Source organism: Urocampus carinirostris, chromosome 12 (genome assembly GCF_059441175.1).
Source record: "Urocampus carinirostris isolate Australia breed hairy pipefish chromosome 12, RoL_Ucar_1.0, whole genome shotgun sequence".
NCBI classification, from domain to species: Eukaryota; Metazoa; Chordata; class Actinopteri; order Syngnathiformes; family Syngnathidae; genus Urocampus; species Urocampus carinirostris.
The window spans coordinates 28,512,790-28,540,601 of NC_142360.1; the positions used below are offsets into that span (position 1 = coordinate 28,512,790).

Sequence of the window (27,812 nt, forward strand, 5' to 3'; positions counted from 1 at the left end):
ACCCCAACCAGTTCTAACAGAACAAAACATGAAAGTAGGCAACACAAGACTCCTTCCTTCATGTGGACAAAACAACATTAAGGGCACTATGGCGGCAAGACCATCAAATATAACGCTGGCACACTAACTAGCTGTAACCCCCCAAAAAGATAGAAAATGCAAGATTGAAAAGATGAAATATAAATAAGACACAAAAACATGTAACTGAACAAAACATAAAAGTAGGACTTGGGAGGATATACTGGGATATTAAAGTGCTCTGATTGAGCGGAACGCGGAAAAAGGACAATTGTTGGGAATTAAATATCAAAAAGTACCATTTACCAAATTGTTCAAATTAGTTATCTGACTCCATTAACCAAACACAACCTACATGGGAAAGTGAGCTTTTGGGTTCAATTTAATTTAACTACGGCGTTGGCATCCATGAGTACTTCTGCAAACATTGGGCACATAGCATGTGACGTCACTTTGTCTCTCTACAGGCAGCATCAAACTTTAAACTGCAGGCTCAAACGGCCCTGAAAATGGACTCATTTATGTCCATTTCTTACATAAAAAAAAAAAAAAAAAAAAAAAAATCAGCGGGGAAATGTCTAGTACAGAGGAGTAACACATTGTGCGGTGTTTAAGACACTAACTTGCAATGGTCAATATAAATTAAATTGGCATGAGAAAAATTGTGGTTTGCTCCGGTGAGACTTATTTGTGAAATTATTCATTCATTTTTATATCATCAAGTTTAGAATTATTATTACCTGTACTGAACACCACTTTACGTTATTTTCACCCCAGACCACAAGCGGGCGCTCTAGGCAGTGTGACCTTGACTGCCACATAAAAGCGAAAGGGGAAAGCAGCTCATCGTCTACCTTCTGAGTGAGGGGAGTTGTTTACCGGTAAAAGTGACACCAGGGATGAAGATTGGATTGGATTAAGTGATTTGGGGTGAAGCATGCTCATTATGTTAGAGTCATCTGAATAACTCCTAATATATTATGTCGTTAGTGAAGAGCCTGACTAACATATGCACGTACGTGTTCTCAGAGCGGCCCGAGAAATATACCCCAAAATATGTAAAACAAGATGCAGAGAAGTCTTGGCGTGAGAGGGAGAGCTCGTTTGATTATCTTCATCAGCGTACAAAACAGAGGTCTCCTTCGTCTTCAGAGACAATTGGCTTTTCATATACTTTTTATATCCAACATCTCATATTACTTTCGCCCGTCCGCCTCGCGATGGCGCACGTGTTTATCTCAAAATGCACGCCACCAGACAAAATGTTTTGTCCTCTTTCGATTTTCAAAATTTCCAAGAACTGTTGGGGTCGGCTTGACCGCATGTTCCCCGCCAAGAAGAACTTGGCAAAGAAGAATGTTATTCCTAGGCAGCCCAAGGCGATTATTAATAACATTTGCGTACATTTACACTAGGGAGAAACAAGCCGGGAATTTCCCGTTTTAAACTAATGCGTTCTCCTTATGTCAAGCTCAACTCCAATAATCCACAACAGTGTAATGTTTGTATACTGTGTTCTGGATTTCATTTTATTTTAAACTGCCTTTCAAGATGGCATGCCTGTTTTTGGTGTTGGACTTTATCAAATCAATTTGCCCCAAAAAATGCGACTTATGTTTCGTGCAGGATTCATAATTTTCTTTTCCCAATCCTAATTATGCATTTTTTTGCCTGGTGCCACCTATGCCTCCAGAGAGGCTTATAGCCCGAAAAATACGGTAACTCGTAACTGTGACTAGTTACTTTTTTGAAATAACGCGCCCAACACTGCCCAACATATACATGTTTCAGCCTACCCCGTGCAAAGGTATGCAGGTTATCAGTTGTAGCTGTAGTTTTCATTAGTGTTGATAGTTTGCCACTCTGCCATATTGTCATCGATAACCATGACTTGAGATCTAAACTTGACGCTAAATGGTTTTGCAGATGAAAATATGACGGTCTTGGGTCCTTTTTTCCCTTGAAACACGACCCTCTTCTCAAAAGCGACTGGAAGTGACCCTGAAAACAAAGACAGCGTTTGATCCAACAGTTAATGGCGAAAGAAAAATCTCCATATTTAACTCATTCAATACCACAACATATACTGTAAATACATTTTCAGAAGCATTGTCCCCGAGTGCCAAAACGCATTACAGTATAAAAGGTTTGGCGATGCTCATCAGTACACATCAAGCCTCTGGGAATTATTTCAGTATGATAAATGACCATTAGATGGCAGGAGTTGCTTTAATCAGATCTTTTAGCACACTGAGGAAGCCCAACCTCTTAGTGTTGCTTCCTTAATTTGACGAAGTGCGTGTTGGTGGCTCCATGTGGCGAGCTGGTGTAGTGAGACTCGCAAAATATGGACAAATAGTAAAAGGCAGTTAACTCTTCAACAAAGCTCATTTCTTTCAAAAAAAAGATGACAAAGTCCCATTGTCATCGCCTGGTCAGAGAGGGATGACGTTTCGTCCACAATTCCCCCTTGAAATGCATCCTTTTACAAACAGCTGTTTTTCTCAGAAGTTTTCTTGGAAACAAGTATTTACAAGAAACTGTTGTTTACAAAAAGAACGCTAGAAACACACTTTTTTTCTAATGAAAGATTAGGGTTGAAGCTATTTTCAGATGTGACCTATGCTTATATAGCTACAGGGCTACATTTTCTGTAGATCTTCAAAAATTGTCTGTCCCTGGCTCTCCCAATTTGAGAAATGTCTGGTATTGAATGAGTCATAATGAGTAATTCATTCATATTTGGAAGCTTTCAAGGAGCTGAGGAAAAATGTGTGCACCAAGCATCAGAACTGACCTGCCTCGCGTAAACACTCTTCCTTGTGTTTCTCATCCCAGGCTATAAGTTTGCAGGCCATAGAGCAGTAAAAGACTTTGTGGCAGCGAGTACAAGCAGTTAACTTGACAGCAGCAGAGCGACCACAGTGGTAGCAAAACTTAAACGGTGATCTAAAAAAGATAACGTTACATTAGCATGTGTACTGCTTTAAGGAATTGGTTATGTATGGACATCAAATACTTGTTTTATACCTACCTCAGTTTTAAATGGTAACCAGGAGGTTCACTTCTGCTAATAACTTTGGAATCATAAAAAGTTGCCCCTTTATCTGTAGAGATACAAAAAACACGTTTTACACATGTTGCAAACACATCTTCTTTTTCAATTTATTTTCTGTCCTAGAACTATGAACAAATAGGTTTTGTCCATTAAATGTGTTCATTAAAACATTTTACAACAGCCAAAGCGTCGGATCGTTGATGTTCTTACCCGTCCGCATCGCTCTCGAAAACCTTTGATGCCTCCTTTATGAATAATCTATCCACCCTTGCATTTTTGGGGACTGTGTTATTGTTACCCGTTTATTAATTTCTTTCCTGTATGAGCACTTTTTGTTACTTCCCTTGTCCCCACTATAAAACATTTAAATGATGCGTGTGTCTCCGCACAATATAACCAAAACAGTATAATTTTGGTCAGGTCATGTAAGGTGAATTTAAAAGATGGGACATAATAACATCTCTCAAACTTCCAATTCCAAACGATTCTATTTCAACTGGAAAATATTGATCATTCCTTATTTGTATCGTTATTCTTTTATAAAGGCTTACTGACAATTTTATCCACGTATGTACTTACCACCCAGTTCAAGGAACTCCTCTCTATCTCTCTCTCTCTGGACAGTACTCTTCTTCAGCATATTTCCCATCATACTTAGCAGCTGGCGCTGTATTTTGAATGTCTCTCTCCCCTCCATACTGAGAGCATGATAGGGAGTGTGGGCTATACCAGAGTCCTACGGAAGAGCATCAGCGCATTATGCTTTGGTTTTGGTTTTTTAAAGTCACATTTTTATGCCAACTCCTCAAGGTTGGATGGTGATTGTTTGTGCACAGCATTTCTCAGATCTTTCCACAAATTCTCTATGGGATTGAGGTCTGGACTTTGGCTTGGCTATTCTAACACCTTTATATTGTTAGTTTTAAACCACTCAATTGTTGGTTTTGCCTGATGCTTAGGGTGGTTGTCCTGTTGGAAGGTGAACCTGCTTCCTTTTCTCAGGTCTCTTGCAGACTTCAACAGACTTTCTGTCAAAGTCACCCTTTATGAGGTTCCATCTATGTTCCCATTGACTCTAAATATCTTAGCAGTCCCTGCTGAAGAAAAGCAACCTCAGAGCATGATGCTGCCATCCCCATGTTTGACAGTGAGGATTGTGTTTTCAGGTTTATTTGCAGTGATACTCTTTCACCAAACATAACAGTTTGTATTCAGCCCAAAAAGTTCAATTTTGATCTCATCTGACCAGGGCATCTTGTTCCACATGTTACCTGTGTTTACTATGTGGCCTCTTTCAAACAGGCCTTTTAAGGGTATTCTTTCAGAAAGGGTTTTCTTCTTTCCACTTCTCCTTAAAGAGCAGTTTTGTGCCCATTCCATTTTAATTTTTGTTTGCACAATGCTCCAACAGATGTGTAAATGTTGCAAAATCTTGTATCTCATTCCTGCTTTGAACTTTTCCACAACTTTATACCAGACCTGCCTGGTGTGTTCTCTGGTCTTCATAATGCTGCTTGTTTTTCTCTAAGCCTATCATGGAACAAGTGAATTTAAACTGAGACTTAATGACACAAGTTGCATTTTACTTGTCATTGTTAGTCATTTAGGTTAACATTGGATCATTCAGAAGTCATCAGGGAACTTCTGCGGTCAGTTGGCTGAGCTGGAAAAACAGGGTGCCAAAACGTTTGCAACACCTACTTTTCAGTTTTTCCATTGCAAAATGAATATAAACGTTCAAAATATTTTGGGTCCACTTCATGACTGTGTGTCACATGTTGTTGATTCTTATAAAATAGTTTAATTTCTTTAGCCTAAAGTTTGAAGCCTGAAATGTGGCATTATGATGAGAAAATCTTGGAGAGCCAATCAGTTCGCTAGACACTATGTTGCAAAATATTCCACGGGCTGGGGGACTTTTAGTCTTAAAGAAATGGTGGAACGCAATACTTTCAACATGACAAATCCCATTAACATAACATATGAGGCAGCTCTGAAACAGATGGCAGGTGGGGTGAACAGCGATTGCATAAGCGCTCATTTCTGCTGGGGGATATTGGATCGTTGCTTACCCTACCGCTGAATAAAGTAGTGTCAAATCTCCCATTTTGCTCCTGTTATTATATTAATAATTTTGGCAAAATCACGGACCAATTTCTCCAGAAGAGTGTCATAAATTATTTACCAGACATCACCGCCGTGTTTTGTACTATAAAATAGTTGTGTAAAAGAGCATGCTTTTTCCTCTGTGATTCTTGAGAAAATCTGATTCTCTCGTAAAGGTTCTCTACAGGCCTTCCATGAGACCTGACAACCCTTTTTATCACACATAGACACCCAGCAGTTTGATATAAATCATCACTAGCTCTGAGCTTCCCCTCCCTTTTTATTACATTTTATTTGATCCTTTTTTCCTCTTATTTTTTCTCTTAGTCCTCGGTCTCCCTTCATTTTCTGTACTACCGGGAAAGAGAACATGTACATAAAAACATTTGAAAAACCACCCAAAAACAAAGAAACTACACGAACAAGGGCCAAACATGCTCTTCACGTTTCATACTTGACTATTTTGTAAAGATTCTCAGGTATATTTTATATTTACCTGGTTGAAAGAGATGTGTGCGTAGTCCACTGCCGTTCCGACGGTATCACCGACCCAAACTGGCATCAATATGTCCGCACCAACCTTCTCTAACATGTCCAGCTATGAGAAGATTCAGAATTATAATTTGTCATGCATACTTTAATGCAGATTACAGTTTCCATAGAAAGCTGTTCAAAGACTTTGGTCACAAGGCTTTGAAAAACAAATAATTACTCTAAGAATCCCAAGATATTCGGGTTATGTAAAGCCATGTCAATGCACACAGAAATACGACTATGGTTACACTTCAACTGCAACTAGTTAGATTGAAATTGTTGGGTTAATCGGTTATTTTTCAGATTACTCGTGGGTACCCATTTTACGGATCCGAATACTTCTAAGCATTACTCCAATTGCTCAGGTTCTCCTTTCGGGGAACTTTGTTTCTTTGTCGTTGTTGCGCAGAACCTTATTGGTAAGGTGTGTCAGGCGGTCATTTCAACCACGGACGCTTGAGTGGTGTGGTCCAGTTATGACAAAACGGAAACAAACGCATTTCACACATATAAATTAAAGGGCATACCAGTTTTGGTCGGTTGGCATCTAAACGGTAGTTGAAGTTTCCGAGGGCGCAAAGGGCACTACCGACACCTCGGCCTAAAGGAAGGTTGGGATCGACACCCCCTTTTAATAGCTCTTCAACTGCCTGCACGGGTAGACAACAGGAAATTTTTAATCAATGGACCACTACTCGATGATTGATCTTGGTGTGTCATTTACTGTATTATTTCCACTTGCGATAGCCAGAGAAAGGGGGGAATGTCCACTCCAGAGCAGGTCTGTGCTGGCTTTATAGGAAAGCAACAAAGATACAACCTTGCTGGCATTCTGTAAAAAACATTGATGAAAATGATTCAGAATTACAAAACTGCTAATTTAAATGAATGCCATTTGAATTGGCGGTACCAGCGCAACGCAGATATTAAAGCAGTCAACCCAACGATTTTTCTAAGGAAAATATCTTGTCAGTTCGTCCACTCGTTTAAACACAGGATACTGATCAATATTGTAAAAACGATAACCTGATTTGGAGCACTTGGTTAGGAAGGAATATATCACTGTTTTTGTACATTTCAGAACAGGGTTTTCAAACATGCATGACCTCTTAATGTCGCAAAAGCCAGGCTTCACTCTCAAAGCAACTGGAGCAAGATCTCTTAGCCAATTTTTTTAGCAATCTTTCTCACTCTCTCTCTCTTTGTCCCTTTTTCTTTCTCTCCTTTTTTTCTCTCCCCCTGTCTATCCCTCTATTTTACTTCTATATTTACCTCTCTCAATGTAGCAGCTTTTTTAGTTATCAATTATTATCAATTAATATACAGGGATCGTATACTGAATAAGAAATACTCAAACATTTCAGAAAAAAGGCAAAAAAAAGAGAAAGGGAGCGAGAAAGAGAGCAGAATAGAGGGAAATAAAAAGCAAAAGAGGGAAAGAAAGAGAAAAAGAGAAGTGAAGAGGTGAGACAGAAAAAGAAGAGAGTAAAATAGAGACAATAGGAGAAAGAGGGAGCAAAACAGAGAAAGATGAAAAAGAAAAAAGGAGATACCAGACAAAGGGAAAAAAAGACAGAGTGAGAGAAAGAGAAGGCAAAAGAGAGAAAAATAGAAAGAGAAAAAAGGGAAAAGAGCGTTGTCTTGCATTAAAGCTTATGACGGGCCTTATCCAAGCCCTGAGCCGCATGCTTGGAGTGAAGCTGATAGTTTGGTAAACATGTTCTTTTGTGCTAGAGTTATCTGAACAACTGAATCACTGTTGTTCTCCATTTTTCTTTTATTTTAAATAGCCTTTTAAGATGACCTAAGTGACATTCAGGAGTCCAGAAAATACGATATTATAGTAAATAAAACGATCTGGGGTTGCCTATTAAATACCTTAGTAGAAAATGTAGCATTGACATTACAAAAAAGTGCTGATTTGCAAAACCAAACTTACACAATAATCACTGTCTCTCTGGCAAGCTATGTGCAATGCTGTTCGACCTCCCTCTTTAGGACGAGGCTTGTCGCTGATCCTCCATGATTTTCTTGTTATTGTGGGACCCTGTGAAGAATATTGAATGTACACATGCTAAACGGCAACTAGAGTGCCTTACAAAAGTATGGCATCTTCACCCCCAACAACCTTTTGACATATTGCTGGATTTCAGGCTTAAAACTATCATTCCATTATCTGCACCGCTGGAGCCCATCCCATCTATTTTCAGGCAGTGGGCAGGGGACACCCTGAACTGGTTGCCAGCAGTCACAGGGCACACAGAGACAGACAACTCACTCGCTCATTCACACCTAGTGACAATTTGGACCGGCTAATTAACCTGACATGCATATTTTTGGAATGTGGGAGGAAACCGTTGTGCTCGGAGGAAACCCACGCAAGCACGGGGAGAACATGCAAACTCCACACTGAAAGGTTCGATCTCATGACCTCAGAACTGTGCCACAGACGCGTTAACAACTCAGCTGCTGCGCTGCTGGCTTAAAACTGATAGATACATAATAAACTCAACAACATATGAGTTCTAGTCACGAAAAGAAATCAATTTTCTTCAACATTTTATACTGTGCGCAACTCAATCAGAGGGCACATTGGAACCTACAAAAAACTTTAGTCAACTGTGCGCGGACGGAAACCTCAGTGGTATGGTCATGTAACACGATCATCAAGTCTGACCAAAATCATTCTCCAGGGCACAGTCCAAGCGGGCAGGAGGAGAGGAAGATTGAAAAAGAACTGCGCTGACAACATTAAGAAATGGACTGGTGCTACGTTTGCCAGGACCCAAGAACAGGCCAGGGACCGTCAACAGTGAAGGCTGTCCAGAGTTACGCCCCCATGCGGTTAAGGGATCCGTGAACCGAGAACCTGTTAGGTGATTTTCTGCCAGAATCTCCCTGTATTTGGCTTCATTCATTTTCCAATCAACTCTAACGATCTTCCCAGTCAGTGTTGAAGAAAGGCAACCCCAGAGCATGATGCTACCACCACCATGTTTGACGCAAATCGTAACACTTTGCATTTAGCCCGTAAGTTAATTTTTGGTCTCATCTGACCAGAGCACCTTGTTCCACATGTTATCAGTTTATCCCATGTGGCTTCTTGTAAATACCAAGCGAGCCTTTTTATGGTATTCTTTCCAAAAGGGCTTTCCTCTGGCCACTCTTCCATAAAGGGCAGATTTATTCTGAGTACGACTAATAATTGTCATGTGAAAAGATTGTCCGTCCTAAGCTGTGTATGCCTGCAGGTCATCCAATGTGATCATGGTCCTTTTGGTTGCTTCTCTGATTAGACATTTCCTTGTTTGGGCTGAAAATTCTGAAGACGGCAAAATTTTGGTAGATTTGTAGTGGTTTTAAGCTCTCTTCATTGCTATATCATTGCTTACATAGTGCTCTAAGAGATGTGTAATTGTTGCAAAATCGTAATGTATCCAACTCCTGCTTTGAACCTTTACACAAATTTAACCTGGACCTGCCTGGTGTGTTCTTTGTCTTTAAAATGCTCTCAGTTCTTCAGTACCTGATTTCAACACAGATCGTGACATTTGAATGAATTTCATTGGCTAACCAATGTGTGAATCCGCATTTGAATCGGTCACTATTGGCTAAAGATTTTGGAAGCAATTGATCATGAAGTTTTTTTTTCCAATATAGGCCCTCATAGGTCATCACAAGGTAAGGCTTGCAATTGGCAAAGACTGGTGTCAATCAAAAGGTCAGAGAATAACGGCTATATTGGAAGTCATCTGAGGAGTCTGTTTATTATCAAAGGGGGTTTTGAGCCAAACCAACGAATTATAGCCATGATCTTCAAATGAATCAGGACTGCTTTTAGGCGGATTGTTTTTTTTTTATCTCTCTGCATTATCATGTGTTTTGGAGTAAATATTTTACACGGTTGGATTTACTAGACGGTCCCTGGATGTAAGTTTCTAGCAGTCTTTATAGTTTTGGGGTATCTTTTTTCAGACTGTTGGTGATGTTTCTTTAATGATTACATTTTGTAATGGTGATCATATCTTCTATCTCAAGAGTTTAAGCTTTCCAATGATATGTGGCATCATGTATTTCAGTGACTGGTGACATCATGAAGAAACGTATTTTTCCCCAATAGGGTTAAGGTTTTGGCCTAAAAACATCAAGGTTGCTCTTCAAAGTGTTGTTGTGACACAAGGTAAGAAGCTGACTTTGCCTTTTCTTTTTATAGACATTTTCTAATTGTATGATGTGAGTGCAGTATGTGTTGTTGACCAAATTGCAATTTAAAGTAACAATTCAATAGATTCGACTTTTAAATGTCCCCAACTCGTCTCTTAAACAACTTTTGCAGAGCATGGCAACAACAGCGAAGAGGAACCCTTTTTAAAGTGTTTGTCCATGCACATGCTATCTTCCAATGCATTATTTGGGTTACGTGCTTATTCACAGCAGGGGAATCCTAAACTGTAGAGCTAGCAAAGGTTTTGTGCGCACCTTGTCTGGTTCATAGATGTCGTCCTGGTCGCATGCCCGTGCATCTGGATCAGTTAAAGCATCCAGCAGCAATTTCGTGATTTCGGGACCTTCGAGACCCGGCAGTGCTGCAGCCACATGTAGAGGATAAAGGCCTTTCCTCTAGAACAAAGACATTTTTATAAGTTGTTTTTTTATGACAGAAAATGTGGCCTCACTCACAGGATGTCATAAAATTGTTTAAAACAGGAATTTGGCGAATATTCTAGTTTTGTAAAGCAATGTAAACACAAACAGAAATTAAAATGCATTCTTATTCTGGTTTGTAACAATCCGATTTAAGATGTCGCACATGCTTTACCCATTCCAATTGGGTTATTTCCCCAAACGCTATATAAATGAGGTAAACTCTTGTCACTACTGATGTGAACTGTTTATTCCTTTAGGTCTAGAAACCCAAATTTTAATCTTTGACTAAATATTGTGTGAGTAAAATATACTCACTAAGTAAATGTTATCCAGAGACCATTGAAAACATTTTTAAAACTGTATTTGAATAAGAACCTGGGGCTGCCTAATTCGACTGGTGAAATGTGTTTGGAACTCATTTGGTAGTTTTTAGGTAACTTTCAACAAATCGTTTCAATTTGAATCTTAACTAATGTGCACCACGACCAAAATGTATAGGTGTTTTTGCAGTGCTTTCATTAAGATGAATAATTCAAGTTCTCTTGCAAAGCACATTCACAAGGCTAAGAAAGTCCCAATCCTCTGTAAAGCGTCGAGTGAGGTGGAAAAGTGAGTGACACAAGCCCCTTTTTTACAAAGTCAGGTCAAGAGCGCCCTAGCCTCTCCATAGTTACACCAGCTCTGCATTACGGACTAGCTGGAAGCAATTGTGGGACAGAATGAACAAACTGTATGTGTTTATGTTGTGTTGTGATAAGGAATGTAATTTTCTAGAGTGGGCTCTGCAAAAAATGGGAAAGTAAATCTCAGTAGATTTGGTTGCAGGGATGATGCGGAATAACCAACGGGGTAGTGCAGTACGCATCTTGTGGCATACTTATTATTTTGCAAGGTCAACTGTACAATTTATTGTTGTAAACCAGATCCAACATTAGTATTTTAAGGTGAGTGAAATCAACAAAATAAAAAGGAATGAACAATAGTTGCATATAGTGGTTTACCTCGAACACTGAAGTATGTCCCTAATTCCTTACCCTCACCAATTGCCTGTCCCCCTGAAACCCTTGTCCTCAGGCCCGTTCACTCCCTTCTCTTTTCAGATAAAAGCCCAACACGCTCATTTGCTTGCTTTCTCACACATCTCTGCACCGTAACACAAGTTTCCCAGTCTCCTGCTCAACTAATTTTCCAGTCACTCAAAGAAGAGAGAGCAAAACCATCATGTTGTTGTTGTGGTAAAATGTATCGATTTGATTTATGAATGAAATTATATTCATTTTTTTGTTATAAACTGTGTCTCTTTAGAGTTTAGGAAAGGGTTAGGGAAGCTCATGCCCAATAGTTCCAAAAAACTCCAGAACCTTGGCTCAGAAGGATGTTTTGACCACAGTCAAATGATTATTTCATGTGTTTCAAGTACTGAACAGGCAGTCTGCATCAGATGATTGTTTCTTGTGATGATCACAGAGTTTAACCAAGGAAGGAATGATTCCTAACTCAGGACCCTGCCCTCTGTGTCAAGGTCTTTAAAAAGGGTTAGATCTTCGTTGTTTGATGTAGGTTTCTTGGAATGTGATGTCTATGTGTAAAAGTAAGAGCATGTCCCATCAACTATGTTTATTTACAAGATCTTCTGACCCTGAGGTGACGTGTTTGACGACACAAGATGGTACTTCAATACAAAACAGAAACAGACCACTGTTTTTTCATAACACATATCCAAGCTTAAATTTTCTCACCCTTATTTTTATCACCATGATTAGTAATATGGACAGATAATAGAAACAATCCTGTATAATAAGCAATTGTCAGTTGCACATTCAAATTCAACAGTCAGCCAGGTTCTAAAAGTGTCCTACCTCAGGTGGGAGAGAAATGTCTGTCTGTGCTCCACACAGGAGATGTTTCTTAACAGTCTTTGTATCTGCTGCCAAAATGGCCAAAAATATGACAGGTAAAGGGACTCTGGAAGTGTTGGGATTAGCGCCTCGATCCAAGAGCAAATTCAATGTGGTCAAACGAACACGGTGTCTGGTGACAAAAACCCAAACAATGACTTACTAAAGTTACATAGATGGAGGAAAATACAGTGCCTTGCAAAAGCATGCCCCTCCCCAAATAACAGTTTGACAAATTGCCATATTTCAGGCTTCAAACCTAAAAATAAAAACTCAAAATATTTTGTAAGTATCAACGTGATTGTATAGTGCTAACAAATAAAAAAATTGAAAAGTAAAACTAATAGTCCCGTTTTGAGTAATACTTTGTACTTTTTGCTGCGATCACAGCCACAAGTCTTTTTGAGTATGTCTATAAGTTTTGCACATTTTCAATCGGAAATATTGACGATTGTTCATTCCAAACAGTTCAAGTTTCGTAAGCTTTGCTCTTTTATGCACAGCATTTTTCAGATCTTTTCACAAATGCTCTATAGCAGGGGTCGGGAACCTATGGCTCACGGGCCATACATGGCTGTTTTCATTGTATATATGGGTCGGGGATAGAAGTCTGCTTATGCAAATTTTGCAAATATTATTTGCACCAAACAAAGTCAGGCACATGCGAAGCCAATGTAACACCAGTGTGGTGCATTCAGTTCGGTCCAGTATATAAAGGGCAGAGTTTCCATTACAGTTGACAGTAAAGATCTCACAACAAATGAACCCATTATGGCGATATCCCCCGCTAAGGAATCCTTTGTATGGAAGCTCATCAATTAATGTATGTTTCACCGTTGAGACACTTTATTCTAAAAACCCACAGAACCGACTTTGACTCCCAAAAACGCCAGCCAAGTACACAGAGCAATTTGATTGGGTGAGCGGTAGGAGTGGACGGATTTTATTGGGTTAGAGGTAAGGGTGGGCAGATCTCTGCACACACAACATGCTTCCTTCTCTCTCGCACGCACCCACTGCGCTGAAGGGAAATACTGTACTAAACAGCCGGAAACTTTTCATATGCAGTTATGTATTTTGTGAAATTCTTACAAAATAACTCTGCTCCCACCTTGGTTAGACTTCTGCTAGGCACTGCACGGAAATGAAAAGAGAAGCAGTAGACACATACTCAAACTTCATTGCGGCCATCTTACGAACAGTCTCCTCTATTTCACCAGAATGCTGTTGAAACCAAGCGTGACTCAGAGCTTCAGCTGCTTCCTGCAGGATGGTCTCTGTGACAGGCATGCTGTAGCAGTACATGCAGCAAACAGAGTCAAAAATATTTGCAGCGTCTTTTTTTTTGTTTGTGTCCTGCTGTGGGGTAGGAGGGATACACCGCGTAAGTTTAAAGACTGGAATGAATTGTACTGAATTTCTAATGCATTTTGTACCAAATATGGGGAGAATAAGCTTTTAGTGGGCATACCTTGGCAGTTTTAGATGAATATTCTTTCCACTTCACACTGCCGAGTACAATATGGCCCTCCTTCACCTCAATGGTATGTTCCGAAAGCAACACTTTCTGGTCCTTCCCACTGTCATCCTTATCCCTCCCTTCAGCCCCGAAACAATCTCTCATTTTATCGCCCCCATCTAATTTGACATCTTCTTTTCTGGTTCTTACTTTTCCTTTTACTTTCTTACTGTTTGGAGAAACCTTAGTTGACTCCACTTGCCTTATCTGATGACATATAGACGTACATTCCAACTGAAAATAGATTGTACACAGAACAACAAATTACTATGACTACAATATTTATCAGGTGAACAGACCACACACATTCCTTCAAATATTTGTTTACACCAGCATTAGTCCAAATTCTGCATTGTTATTAATGTTATAATTAGGGTTCGTACACCTTTTTCGTGGCCAAATTCAAGCATTTTTCAAGCACTTTCAAGGCCAATTAGGCTATTTTTGCAGTAACTACAAAGGAAAAATATCCAGTTTTTTTCTTTTCTGTTGGCTTTGAAAACTAAATAAAGTTGCTATCTTGTTCTTGATCTTCAATCTTTTTGTGTCAATGGGCAGCATAAACTGACATGAATTCTGCCATTCGCACTATTTTTTTGGTGTCAGTAATCTGGGGTGTAGCTGAATTACTTTTTAAATGTAGTAACGTAAACAATTACTGTTTTTCAGTAACACACGCAACACTGCAGACATAAAGGATTTATTAGAACTTGATAGTTCAGCTCATCTAAATATAATCAGGATGCATCCAAACTAATGCTTGATGTAAATTTTCTATGATAGAATTTCAAATAGAGACAAAAATCTCAAAAGCTTCACTAATTATTTCAAAATAAGTGAATCAAACTGTTTTAAAAAAGTAACTTAGATTTGGTTCTAATTTTGAAAACAACATTCCCTGTTGAAATCCATTTATTGTGGTTCATACAGAAAAAGTTTGAATTTTGATATCATGAAGTTTGAAGTCAATTAATTCAAATAGAACATGTGAAAACCAGATGGAAGACCAGATGGTTTAAATTCTTACAATAATATAATGCAAAGAAGAGAAAAACTGTAAAGTCTTACTTGTGTTTTGTATATAAGCCCATCAAATGTGTACAGTGACTGAAAAGGATAGTAGAGTACATGACATACAGCCAAGGCTGACATCCCTTCACTATTCATCTTGTCAATGTCAGCTCCTAAATCAAGCAACAAATGGACGACATCATTATGGCAATTCACCTAAAGGAAGAAAAAAAGTCACACGAAGTGAGAATATTTGCAAAACGTTCGCAAATAACAACACAGCAATCCCTCGTATCCTGGCTTCCTTTTTACGGTTTAAATATTTTGCGTCTTCTTAATGTGCAATGCGCGACGTCCATTGTGTTCTACAGCAGACAACACACAGCAAATGCTATTACGGGAAGAGTTGTCGAGGGGTCTGTGTGTGTGTTTGTCTGTTGGGTGGGCGTAACAGTCTTTGAGCGTGACTGAGAGTATGCTGTTAGTTAAAAAGCAGAGAGGGCACACAAGTCAATGTGTCCACCCTAAACAAACACAAAGTGGCGACAATAGCTAGTATTTTAGCGGTTCGTTACATTGAAAAGAAATTCATCAATTAAATCGGATTCCGAGGAAAGTCAGATGAGCGCAAAGAAATGCTTTTGCCACCAGGTGTCAGGAGAGAAAGTAACAGCGTTGCCGCAGGCTGGGCTGACTGCTAAGGCTCGGCTCCATAACAACTTTTAGAAGTCACCCTTGCTGAGAATGTATCATACCAATGCCAGATCCATCCATCCATTATCTGCACCACTTGTCCTCAGTAGGGTCGCAGGGGTGCTGGAGCCCGTCCCAGCTGTCTTCGGGCAGTGGGCAGGGGACACCCTGAACTGGTTTCCAGCCAGTCGCAGGGCACACAGGGACAGGCAACTCACTCGCTCATTCACACCTAGGGACAATTTGGACCAGCCAATTAACCTGACATGCATGTTTATAGAATGTGGGAGAAAACCGGAGTAAACCCACGCAAGCACAGGTAGAACACGCAAACTCCACACAGAAAGGTTCGATCTCATGACCTCAGAACTGTGCCGCGGACGCAATGAATACCATTCATTCCACCGCAAATCTGTAGTAGTTATTTTGTTGCAGTCCTATTTATTTTAAGTGACTGTTATCCAATACACTAATGTTTCGATTTCGTAGGTTTTGACAATACTGGACTTTTCGGAACGCAATTCCAGCAAAAAACAAGGGTAGATTTGGTTCTAATTTTGAAAACAAGCCAATTCCACCCCATTTCATGGTTAAACACACTCAAAATAATTAAAACGATATTAAAACATATTACCGTGGCAGCGATTAATGCTGTGTGCCCCTGGGAATCAGCAACATCAGGGTGAACAATGCCTTCGAGAAGTATCTTTAAAATAGCTGGTCCTTTCCCAATGGAAGCCTCGTGAATCAACAGCTCTGATGTGATTTCCAATTGTCCTTTTGGGCCAAATCTGTCCCTTTGCATTGCAATAACTGCTGCTACATCCCAGTCTAAAGTTCTAGCCTGTTGTCTAAGGGAGAGAATAGATTTTCTGTTTAATTCCACGCAGTTAGCCATTAACCATAAATTCCGGACTACAAGCTGTTCCTTTTTAAACACTGCTGCTTACAATACTATGCGGGGTTTTTTTGTAGCTAGGGCGATGTGTGCAAGGCGTGTCAGTAGTGACATCTGACGCATGCCGGGCCCTTTTCTCTAGATTTCCCAGTGGGTGTCATTGGACCGCGACAACAGCCGGATCAGGACTGGTGCGGACCAGGGAAATCCCATTGTGGAATTAAAACAAAGCATCGAAAAGGCACGCGGTGGGTGAGTATGTGATGTGATTTCTGCCAAGTGCTCTAATTGTCAAAATGAAGAAATTTAACAAAGCGCGGGTAGCCAAATGCCTTGTCATCTAAAGCACTGGTAACAAACATCCGACCGGCGAGCCGGATCAGGCCCAGCTAGGGATTTAATACAGCCGGCAAGACAATGCTGAGAGAAGCACAAGATAAAAAGAAGTTTTGTCTTAGAAACCTCCACCAAAGCCAGGCACCACTCACAAAACAACTGTAGCTGTATTCTTTCTCAATGACGTTTGAGTTATTTTTCTTCCGTCACTTCTCTCTCTCTCTTCTTCTCCTTCTCTCATTTTATCCCTCGTCCTTTTTATTTATCACTTTTTTTCTATTTCTCTCTCTCTCTCTCTCTTTTATTTCCCACTCTCTCTTTTCTCTCTCTTTCTCTTGGTCCTTCTTTCTTGTTCTCCATCTCTTTTGAGCTCTCTCTTTTTCCTTTTCTTTCTACAGTGGAACCTCAGTTTTCGAACGCCTCTCAGTTCGAACAAATCGGAGTCCGACCCAAAATTTCGAGAAATTCTTGCTTCGCTGTTCGGTCAAAAAAATCAGAGTTTGAACGCCGGTAATGCGTGAGTGCTTACGCTAGGGTGCGATGCTGAGCGGCATACGGGTGTTTTAGCCCCTTATTATGCCTCCAAAGAAAGTCAGTGCAAGCAGCAAAGTTGCTACAGGTGAAAAAAGAAAAGTAGTGCGTACAACTATTGCATTTAAGAAAGAAATAATAGCCAAATATGAAGGTGTGCGAGGGCCTTCTGCTGACCACCACAAAGGTAAGAAATCCTATGCATAAGATTACGATAACGCAAACGTACGATTAGCCTGGGTTAGCTTTATGTGGGTGTTGGAATGGAGCCCAACTTTCAGGGTGTTGAAACGGAGCCCCCTTTCCAATGAACTGCTCACCACTCGTTGTTAGCCTGGGTTAGCTTTATGTTTCCGTTAAACATTCACGGTAAACATTCAGGGTGTTGGAACGGATTAAAAAGATTTACATTATTTTTAATGGGAAAAATGATTTCCGTGATCGAACAAATCGGTTTTCGAACAGGGTTCTGGAAAGGATTATGGTCGAGAACCGAGGTTCCACTGTATATATATTTTTCTCTCTATTTTCCTCTTTTCTTTCTTTCTCTTCATCTTACTTATTTTATCTATTCTTTTCTTCCTTGCTCTATCATTTTATTGTATTCATCTTTCTTCATCTTTCATTTTCACAATTTCCCTCGGTTTCTATCTTTCTCTTTGTCTCTTTATCTTGTTTTTCCGTCTCATTTTCTTTCTATCAATTTCTTTCTCTCTCTAAATTTCTCTCTTTCTCTTTCTTTTTCTTGAATCTCCTACTCCGACTCCTGTGAAATAAAGTTGAGTTTCTGCCTTTAATTGGAAAATGCAACCCCTTACCGCGTGCCCTCTTTCGTCCGGAATTTAGGGCAACCCGAAAGGTGATTGTTTTTGTTGCGTTTGGAAGATTTGATTTTTTTCGGACCTGTGTTTGTAAATATGAGTTTGCATCCGGGCCCATAAGGGAAGACTGGCGTATGGATCTCTTTTGTAGCCTTGATAACCAGGACAATCAGGTTCCCACTTCTGTCCATAAAAATGCTCATCAAAGTCTCGTCGACGGCCTGGGGGCAATGGTAGGTGGTCACCGTTTGTGGAATAACTCTCAATGCCAGAGGGCAAGGCATCATTTTTGTCAGGAAGCAGCAAACTCTCATCTGTATCTTCCTGTAGAGACACATATGGACCAAATAGTTGGTAAAATAAAGTATTAAAAAACATAAATCAGACATTTTTTTAAATTGTAGTTGAATTTAATGGGGAAAAAACAACTTTGTTGAGAAACATGGCAAGAATTTCAAGCATTTACGAGCACTTCCCACCCAATTTAAGCACTTTTCAATCCATGAAAACACATTCAAATTCAAACATTTTCTATCATTTCAAGCACCCATACTGACCCTGTGAGAAGCCAATTTTTTACCTGTTTTTCTGTAAGTAGCACTTTCATATTTCTTTTCTATGTGTGAGCCCACTATCCATCTTTTCGCCATTTTTCTATGCCACCCAGAAAAAAAGTCATTGAACAATACAAAACAAAAGGACTTGTTTACTACAATGAAAGACCAGATTAAACAAAGGTTAGGGTTCTTTACGGACATTTGGAAATAATGACGGACAAGGCTTTTTGGATCATCAGAGTGCCATTTCTCGGCCTATATTATCATCAGTGGTGGGCCGTCGGGGCCTGCGAGGCCTTCCCCGCTGGCCTAAAAAAATATTTGAATCATTTGCGTCCATTAATATTCATGAAATAAACACAAATTCTCTGTCAGCTCCCTTTCATTGCTTTCCTCTGTGGTTGCGGTGCTTCCAGATGTGTGATTTCAAATTTGATCATTTGACCAATCACATTTGAGCCATTAGTTGTTGCTAGCCTAAAAATCTCCAATAAAAATATAAGGATCGATTGATGTGGGTTTTTCAGAGCTGATACTGATAATAAATATAGAGAGGAGGCCGATAACTCATTTTTTTTTTACAATAAATAAATAAAATGTCACAACAACAGACGGGACTTTAATTAACTTAAAACGAAAAGTCCATTGTGATTTCAACAGAGCTCGCGAAACTGATATGTGTGAATGAAGGAAATACAACTAGGTCTAGCAGGAACTCGTATAAAGGTACATAAAAAAGTGAATTCCCCTTTTTTTTTTAAATAAATAAAATGTTAATACAACCAACAGGACTTTAATAACTTAAAAAGCGCACTGAAATTTCAACGAGCTCGCCAACTAATATGTGTGAGTACTCCTGTTATAGAGCCAGATTGACGAATTAATGTTATGATAAGAGCTAATCTATCCGTCCCCACCTGTATGAGCTTCCTTAAAACAAGTAAACTACACTTTTTATAATATACAGTAATCACACACATGCTTTTCGACCACCGACTTTTTAAAATCTCAATATTATTGCCGGTCTTCATGCTCTGGCATGTCGGGACTTAGGAGTTAGCAGAGCTGCTGCTCTTTACTCCGGCTTCAGTGATTCCACCCTGGTCACTTATACAATCAAAAAGCGTGGGGTGGGCAGCTTTCAAGAAAGAGGGAGGAAAGAGAGGGAGGGGCTCGCTTGTATCCGAGCCTTAATAATCGGCACGCTGAATAAATAAAAATGCCAATACCAATTTAGGTCAAACTGTCAATTATCGGTGCCGATAATTAACCTGCCCGATAATCGGCCGACCTCAGATTAAAAGGTTATTGAGGGTTGGACTGATTCAGACATCGCATTACTGAAGGCCTAGGTTTGAAATGCAAGGCCCACCCCTCATTTTCATATATCACTCAAAAATTCATGGTGTATAAAGCAAACCCAACCACCATCTCTTTTAGAAAATGATAGGTGTGCAACATAAATCATCCTTCATTGCTTGGCCAGAAATGATCAAATTTAGGCTACACATCCCTTCCAAGCAAAAAATCTAATTCCATTTTATGTTTCTTACAATTTTTTTCTCCACCTGACGTTGATAATGTGAGAATATGTTTGGATCCAAGTAGGCAGCATATTCCGTGAGGTTTTTGAGGCTGAAGCTGCTTTGCACGGAGTTACATAGTTGAATCAAATACTTTCCGTGCCAAAGACCAACATCCTGACATCCTGTTGGCTCACTGAGTACCCCTGGACCAAATCTTTGGTCAGCATGGTACAAACCCTGGAAAAGACGGGAAGAAGTGCTATCAGCATTTAAGGCCATCCATAACTTACATGTCATTTGGGTTACCTTAAAAGTGGCCCCATCAGGAAAAATATGTTTTCCATAGCCTTCCCTCCAGTTGAAATAAAATTTACCAATGAATTTGTTGCCTGTTGGCCAACAGTGCATTCCATCACCGTGCCTGTAGTCTTTGTAGAAAGAACCCTCATAGAACTGTAAAGGGCGAGAATAGTGCATGGTGTTAGTTGTTTTATTACCATATAGACCAGGGGTCTTCAACCTTTTGGAGGCCGAGAGCAACTTCAAAAGGCACGGAGTCACCCAAAGGGATCCCTCTGAAAAAAGAACTTTTAATTTAATAAATTCATCTTCTGTCTTACTAATATTTTACATGAGAACTTATTTTTAATGATTAATAAGTATTGAGAATGATCAATCATGGACAATTCATCACATCCACTACACTGCATCATCTCCAAACGGAAGATCACCTTCAGTGCCAAACTGCTGTCACAGTCTTGTTCCACAGACAGACTGAGGAGATCATTTCTTCCTCATGCCATGAGGCTCTTTAACTGCACCCGGGGGAGTAAAAGTCCACATTAAACCACCCACATATTTGCATATTACCCTGTTTTTATTACAGTGTGTATTTTATGGAGCACTATTTAAATACTCTATGTCAACACGTTACATGTGGTTTTTATGTATTATATTCCTTTTCCGTTATTATTGTTTTATTTTCAACACAAGGATACTGCTGGAAGTGTAAATTTCCCTACGGGGATGAATAAAGTATCTATCTATCTAAATAAAACAGATAAACTACAACATGCAGTAATTTATTTCTTCTTTACCTTGCCAGTTGCTTCAATTACACAACTTTCACAACATTTTGCAGGAAATAACGTTCAATCTGTCAAGGCGCCTGAGTCTATTTATGTCTTTATATTACTTTACTGCAGCCCGAGTGTTTTGATGAGTGCCTCGGTCCAATCTTCAGTTTAATTTAACCACAAGTCTCTTTTTTTTCTTTGATCAGGAATGTTCGCGTGGATCCTTCAATTTATGATCACTAACACATTTTCTCGGATTCTGGCATACAAACACACAACATGACAACTAGCAGCTACGACAGTTTTCTTTTTCTGACTTTTAACCAGCGCAAGCATTCTTTTGCTTCCCTGCTAAACCCTGCCCACCAGATACGTGACAATATTTACAAACAAAAAGGCGAGAGGTGGGTAGAGTAGCCAAACATTTTACTCGAGTAAAATTACTGTTACTTCAGAATAGTATCACTCAAGTAGAAGGAACAATTGTCATCAAAGTAATAACAGAAATACTACAACAATGCAACTACAGTTATACAAAAATATTACCAATATACCATAAAATTCTATGATGGAAATACTACGAACTACTGCTATGGAAACGCTCAAATAATACCACTACAGGAGTACTATCAATTCATTCATTATCTGCACCACTTATCTTTAGAAGGGTCATGGGGTGCTTGAGCCCATCCCTTCCATCTGTGGGCAGGGGACACCCTGAACTGGTTGCTAGGAAGTCACAGGGCACACAGACACAAAACTCACTCACTCATTCCGGCACATCAAAAACTCCCTGCCACTCACACTGGACCCCCACCAGTTTGCCTACAGGGCAAACCGCTCCACTGACGACGCCATAAACACAGCACTTCACACCGTGCTGAAACACCTGGACCACCGGGGGAGCTACGTCAGAATGCTCTTTCTGGACTTCAGCTCAGCCTTCAACACCATTATCCCGGAGATCCTGGTGGAGAAACTTGCACACCTAGGACTCTCTCCCTCCATCTGCCACTGGATAATGGACTTCCTCTCCAACCGCCCACAGTCGGTGAAACTCGGTACCCACGTCTCTCCCACCCTAACACTGAACACTGGCTCCCCCCAAGGTTGTGCACTGAGCCCCCTGCTTTTCACCCTCTACAGCTCCGACTGCTCACCGACCCACCCCACAAATACTATAATTAAGTTCGCTGACGATACCACCTTGATCGGCCTCATCTCTGAAGGGGACGAGGCGGCATACAGGGATGAGGTGGAGTCACTTTCAACGTGGTGTTCGGAAAACCACCTCATATTGAACACCACAAAAACAAAAGAACTGATTCTGGATTTCAGAAGGAATGGCAGGAATCCAGCACCACTCACCATAAAAGGAGACTGTGTAGAGAGAGTCCACTCTTTCAAATTTCTGGGTGTGCACATATCCGACGACCTCTCCTGGTCTGCAAACACCAGAGCGGTGGTAGGGAAGGCCCAGCAGCGACTGCACTTCCTGAGATTGCTCAGGAAAAATAACCTAAAACAGCAGCTGCAGGTGTCCTTCTACAAAGCCACAGTGGAGAGCATCCTAACATACTGCATCACGGTGTGGTATGCTGGGTGCACAGCAGCAGACAGGAAAAAGCTCCAGAGGATCATCAAAACAGCCCAGAGAATCGTCGGCTGCTCTCTGCCCAGTCTGGAGGACATTGCCTGCTCTCGCTACCTCAGCAGAGCAGAAAACATCATCATGGACTTTTCTCACCCCGGCCACCACCTCTTCGACCTGCTGCCTTCCGGCAAGCGCTACAGGTCACACAAAGCAAAAACAAACAGACTCAGAGACAGCTTCTTCCCCACAGCCATTACCACCCTAAACAGACACCGCACAAAAAAACTGAAAACTGTTGCAAAAAACTACCTCACACGAATGTAAAATGGTACTCACGTACATGCTGTCTGCACTATGTTTGTTCACTGCTCAAAACAGACACAGCACAAAAAACCTGAAAACTTGTGCCAACACTACCTCATACGAATATAATGGTACTAATGTCTATGTTCTTGCACATGTCGACTGCACTACGTTTACTGCTCACCTTGCACAATGTCTGACCATTTCCTTTTTTCTGCACTATGTTGTCTATGTTTGCACCAATGCATATGCTGACTATTTTTTGCACTATGATGACTTTGCACCAAATGCAATATTGCACAACCCTTACGATACCAACGGTATCACGACAACACTGTATGTAACATCCCACATGCCGACATTTCTTGTGTAAATACCATGTCAATGATAACTATAGCCTTATCCCCCTTGTTTTATAACCTTATCTTCTCTGTTCCTTTATCTTCTTGGCTCATACCTCACTGTGAATGTGTAAAACTGGAGTGTCATGCCCAATTTCGTTGTCACAATATGTTAACCCATTTTGTAACAATGACAATAAAGGTATATTCTATTCTATTCTATTCTATTCATTCGCACCTAGGGACTATTTGGAGCGGCCAATTTACCAGCACGTTTTTGGGGGAATGTGGGAGGAAACTGGAGTGCCCGGAGGAAACCCACGCAAGCATGGGGAGAACATGCAAACTCCACACAGCAAGGAGGCTGCGGTAGCTGGACTTGAACCCTGAATCTCTCCACCGTGGGGCTGCACACTTAACACCCAGGGGCCGTGCTACCTACAGGAATACTATAATACGAAAATACTAGGAACAACAGAAATACTATGAAAAAAACAACTAAATTAATATTACGACAGAAATACTGCAAAAACACAACTACTCTAGTGCTACGAAAATACTACATGTATAAGACAAAATTCTATTGAAATGCTACAAAAAGTCAAGATAAATTGACCTTAATTACTACTAAAGAAACACTACCAAATTAATAATTTAGAAAAACAATTACAGTAATACTACAAAACTAAATATAAATTATATAATTATATATAATTATAATTATTATAAAGTGCTTAAAGCAGGGACCTAATACATACCTGTCAACCTGTACGTTTTTGCCGTACAAAGTACATTTATTATGCATTTTTAGATGTGTACGACGTACAAGAAAATCTGTACTTAAAAAGGCAAATTTGTCAATTACTGGTACCATCCGGTATACACCGACTATCACGAAACGGCAAATCAATCAAGTCAAACGAGTTCGCCGCAGTAGCCTCTATCTCAGTATCGTTTTTTTCGTTGCAAACGAAGCGAGCGGTTTGATGCTACTGTGCGCATGCGTCTGCCGCCTGGGGATTTCCCATCATGCATCATTCCGTGGTAGTTGTGAAGTGAAAGAAAGTCCGTCTCTTTTTAGAGAAGCGGCTTTTCCGGCTTAACTCATTAAAGAGAGCCGGCTCTCAAACAGCTCACGTGCTTTGACGCATTACATTACGAATGATTATTGTTGTATAAAGAAGTTAAGAAAAATAGGAAGTATAAAAGGAGAAAATAAAAAAAGACAGGTTTGTGGTTATCCCTTTAATTAGTATATTCTATCTATCTATCTATCTACCTTGGTCATATCCCTTAAGAGGGGTGACCGACAGCAAGACACACACACACAATAACAAAGAAAATAAAAGGGAAATAAATAACAAACAAACAAAAAAAACACAAAATTTTTGGGACCATGGCCAACCCAATTGCCCAAACATCCAAACAAGCCAGGCACCTCGGCACCCAAGCCGGCCATGCCCCCGTCCCCCAGAAAGCGGCCATGACACTCGGGTCAGGGCGACACAACACACTCTTTTGTTCAACAGCAGAGCCCGACAGCTTTCACTGGTTTACCCCTGCCGCATCATACGGGTGCCCAGCCCATCCTTAAGAACGCGTCCACAATCCCACTATCCTTTCACAACACCTCTCCACTCCTTTCTATCACCAACAAGAGCTCTAGCTTCCATTATATTTCGACCTCTTTCCTGCAGTGCGCTCATAACACCATCCATCCACGGCAATTGCGGCCTTCCTCTTGGTCTCCTTCCATTGACTTCTGCTCTGTAGATCCTCTGCAACATTCGCTCCTCATCCATCCTCTCCATGTGTCCAAACCAACCGGGTACTCTCTTATCAACACGCTTGCTCAGTTCTTACTCCAGTTCTGTCTCTCACAATTTCATTTCTCAGTCTATCCAATCTTGTCACTCCTAACATAATCCTTGAACACTTCATCTCAAATACATTTAATTTCCTACTCAAATCTGCGTTCAGACTCCAAGTCTCTGCACCATACCACACAGTCGGCACAATCACACTCTCATACAGTCCCCTCTTAACATCCATACTCATACTCTTGTTGCTCATCACTCTCCTCAGAGCACCCAAAACCTTGCTTCCTTGATTCACTCTGTGCAATACCTCACACTCCATTCCAACAACTGCAGCCACATCACAACCCAAGTACCTAAAGCTTTCAACTTCTTCCAGCACCTGTCCATGCAACCTGATTTCCAACGTCATGCCCATTCATCACCTTACTCTTCCCAACATTGACACATAACTTATGCCTTACCAACAATAATTTAATTCAGAAAATGAATTCATAATTTGAATAAGAAATTGTACTATTCTACTTAATTATAATTGCATGTATTTTTTCCTTCTACAGTGGAGCCCATCCAAGCTATCATCGGGCAGTGGGCAGGGGACATTTTGAACTTTTTTAATAATAAACCTCATTCATGTCCAGCAACTCAGTATCTCACAACAAATGTTAATTAACAATATAAATGATATAACGAAACACATGTACAGTATAACAATGTTAGACTACATTAATAACCACGTTTGAAAAAAAAAACTATGGTGTAAGGTTATTTTGTATTTTATAAGGGAAAATACGACAGTTTGTAAGGGCATGGAGCCCTGGAGCTTGACAGGTATGCAGTTGCCCACTTTTGTACTTGTTAACGTTTATTGGAAATACATATTTTGTTATGATTGTTGCAGTATAAACACAGGCTAACGACAAAACAATTCGAGGTAGTTAGTGCGATTACCTCCCCACTTTTCCAGGTGTACCTTCCCTTGCCGTGTTTGAGGCCGTTGACAAAATGGCCCTCGTATTTGGAACCGTCCAAATACTCCTGGACACCAAATCCTTGCCGCTGCGCCTCGCCGACTCCTTTCTTGGGACTGTTTGGCCGAGATTTCGTCGGAACTCCACCTGGTACCGTAACAACTGCTGGGCCGATTGACAACATTAGAGAGGAAGTTCAACGGAAATGGCTGAAAAGAATCCCTCATGACGGTCAGCATGAGTGGTTTTAACCGAACACCTGCCTTCTTTGATTTCGTGTTGTTTTTATTATTACTATTATTTTTTTAATTATTATCATTATTAGGTAATGGGCTACTTTTTTTTAGTCACTCTATCCGGCATGAAATACGTTTCTAAAAAGAGCGAATTGTAGTGCTTTACAACATGAACGCTTGTCTCGAAATGACATTGTGTGACGTCACAGGGCGTCTAAAGTCATCTTAAGATGTACAACGCGATCAATGCATAACAGCCACTCGAGTCACAAAGGAACAAAGTCGGTATTTTTAACTTTTACCGTTTTCAAAGTCAATATTTCTTTCAATTTTTATTGGTATCAACGTCGTTGACACAACCTCAGTGGAAATGTTTAAAGCTAAGCTTAAAACACACTTCTACTCTATAGCATATTAATAACCTATATTTCATATTTTGACAATATATGTCCATTATTTGTTATTGTAACATCCATTGCAGCCTGGTCAACCTCAAATGGGCGTATCTCATGTGCGGCCCCTTCTCAAGGTTACTTCATTTTCCTCATGTTGAGGTTTTTGAGTTTTTCCTTGCCCTCATGTTGGTTTCACATCAGGGGATGGTGTGATAATAGTCTGTAATAATAGTCTGTGCAATAACCTGTGCAGCCCTTTGAGACTCTTTGTGATTAAGGGCTATACAAATAAAAATGACTTGACTTGACACTGTATCATAGCAAACAATAAACATTTATCATGTTTGCGACTCAAATTGAGTTTCATATGGATCAAGTTTCAAAGTCCATTGAAGTGGAAATAGGCACAGTTCTAAAATAAAATGACAAGGGGACTGGATGGCCCAAGACAGTTAAGACATTTAAAAACTAGTAAAAGCACCTTAAAATTGATCCTGAAACGCACGGCGATTTTAAAATGGGTGTAATGTGATCACTCATGAAGGATTTTATACATTTGACTATAAGGGATTTTGTACGATCAAATACAAATTACTTTTATCCAGTGCAATGAAGATTTTCACTGAGTGAGCTTCAGGTCACGCCTTTCTGAATGCGAATATTTTGTTTAGTTCTGTTGATAACAGGACTCTGACGCAGAAAGCCAGACGCATAAGGACAGACATCGAGGCGTGGGGGCAATTCCTGGCACGCCCATGGGAGGAGCCGGCACACGAGCTGGCGGAAAAAGCGAGGGCCGGGACAAGATCGGAGAAGATCGAGGGACAATCGAGAGAGGAGGCTCGACGAAGACTCGAGCGATACTAATTCGATGGAGTTCACTTAGTTAATTTGTTTAAGAAATTAAATCTGCCCCCGTGTGGAAA

General features: G+C 40.3%; 1 protein-coding gene and 1 long non-coding RNA gene across 3 annotated transcripts; one reads left to right on the forward strand and one right to left on the reverse strand.

Annotated features, from left to right (window-relative positions):
• Nucleotides 1-1,105: 1,105 nt before the first annotated feature.
• On the reverse strand, nt 1,106-26,653 carry LOC148355418 (ankyrin repeat and MYND domain-containing protein 1-like). Of its 2 annotated transcripts, none has more exons than XM_088350518.1 (18): nt 26,236-26,653; nt 20,460-20,606; nt 20,181-20,390; nt 18,153-18,394; nt 16,119-16,335; nt 14,849-15,007; nt 13,733-14,014; nt 13,433-13,617; nt 12,223-12,394; nt 10,196-10,336; nt 7,656-7,763; nt 6,441-6,548; nt 6,244-6,366; nt 5,679-5,780; nt 3,656-3,812; nt 3,053-3,125; nt 2,816-2,967; nt 1,106-2,019 (listed from the first exon to the last, which is right to left on the reverse strand). In XM_088350518.1, the coding sequence occupies exons 1-18, from the start codon at nt 26,437-26,439 to the stop codon at nt 1,838-1,840; spliced, it is 2,964 nt and encodes a 987-aa protein (XP_088206644.1). In that variant the 5' UTR covers nt 26,440-26,653; the 3' UTR covers nt 1,106-1,837. The 2 variants fall into 2 exon arrangements, with proteins under 2 accessions (XP_088206644.1, XP_088206643.1); XM_088350517.1 differs by having other exon boundaries at nt 13,433-13,620; nt 26,236-26,652.
• Nucleotides 25,978-27,812, forward strand: LOC148355419 (uncharacterized). Its single transcript, XR_015852312.1, has 3 exons — nt 25,978-26,115; nt 26,252-26,486; nt 27,558-27,812. It is a non-coding gene; the product is annotated as an uncharacterized LOC148355419 (long non-coding RNA).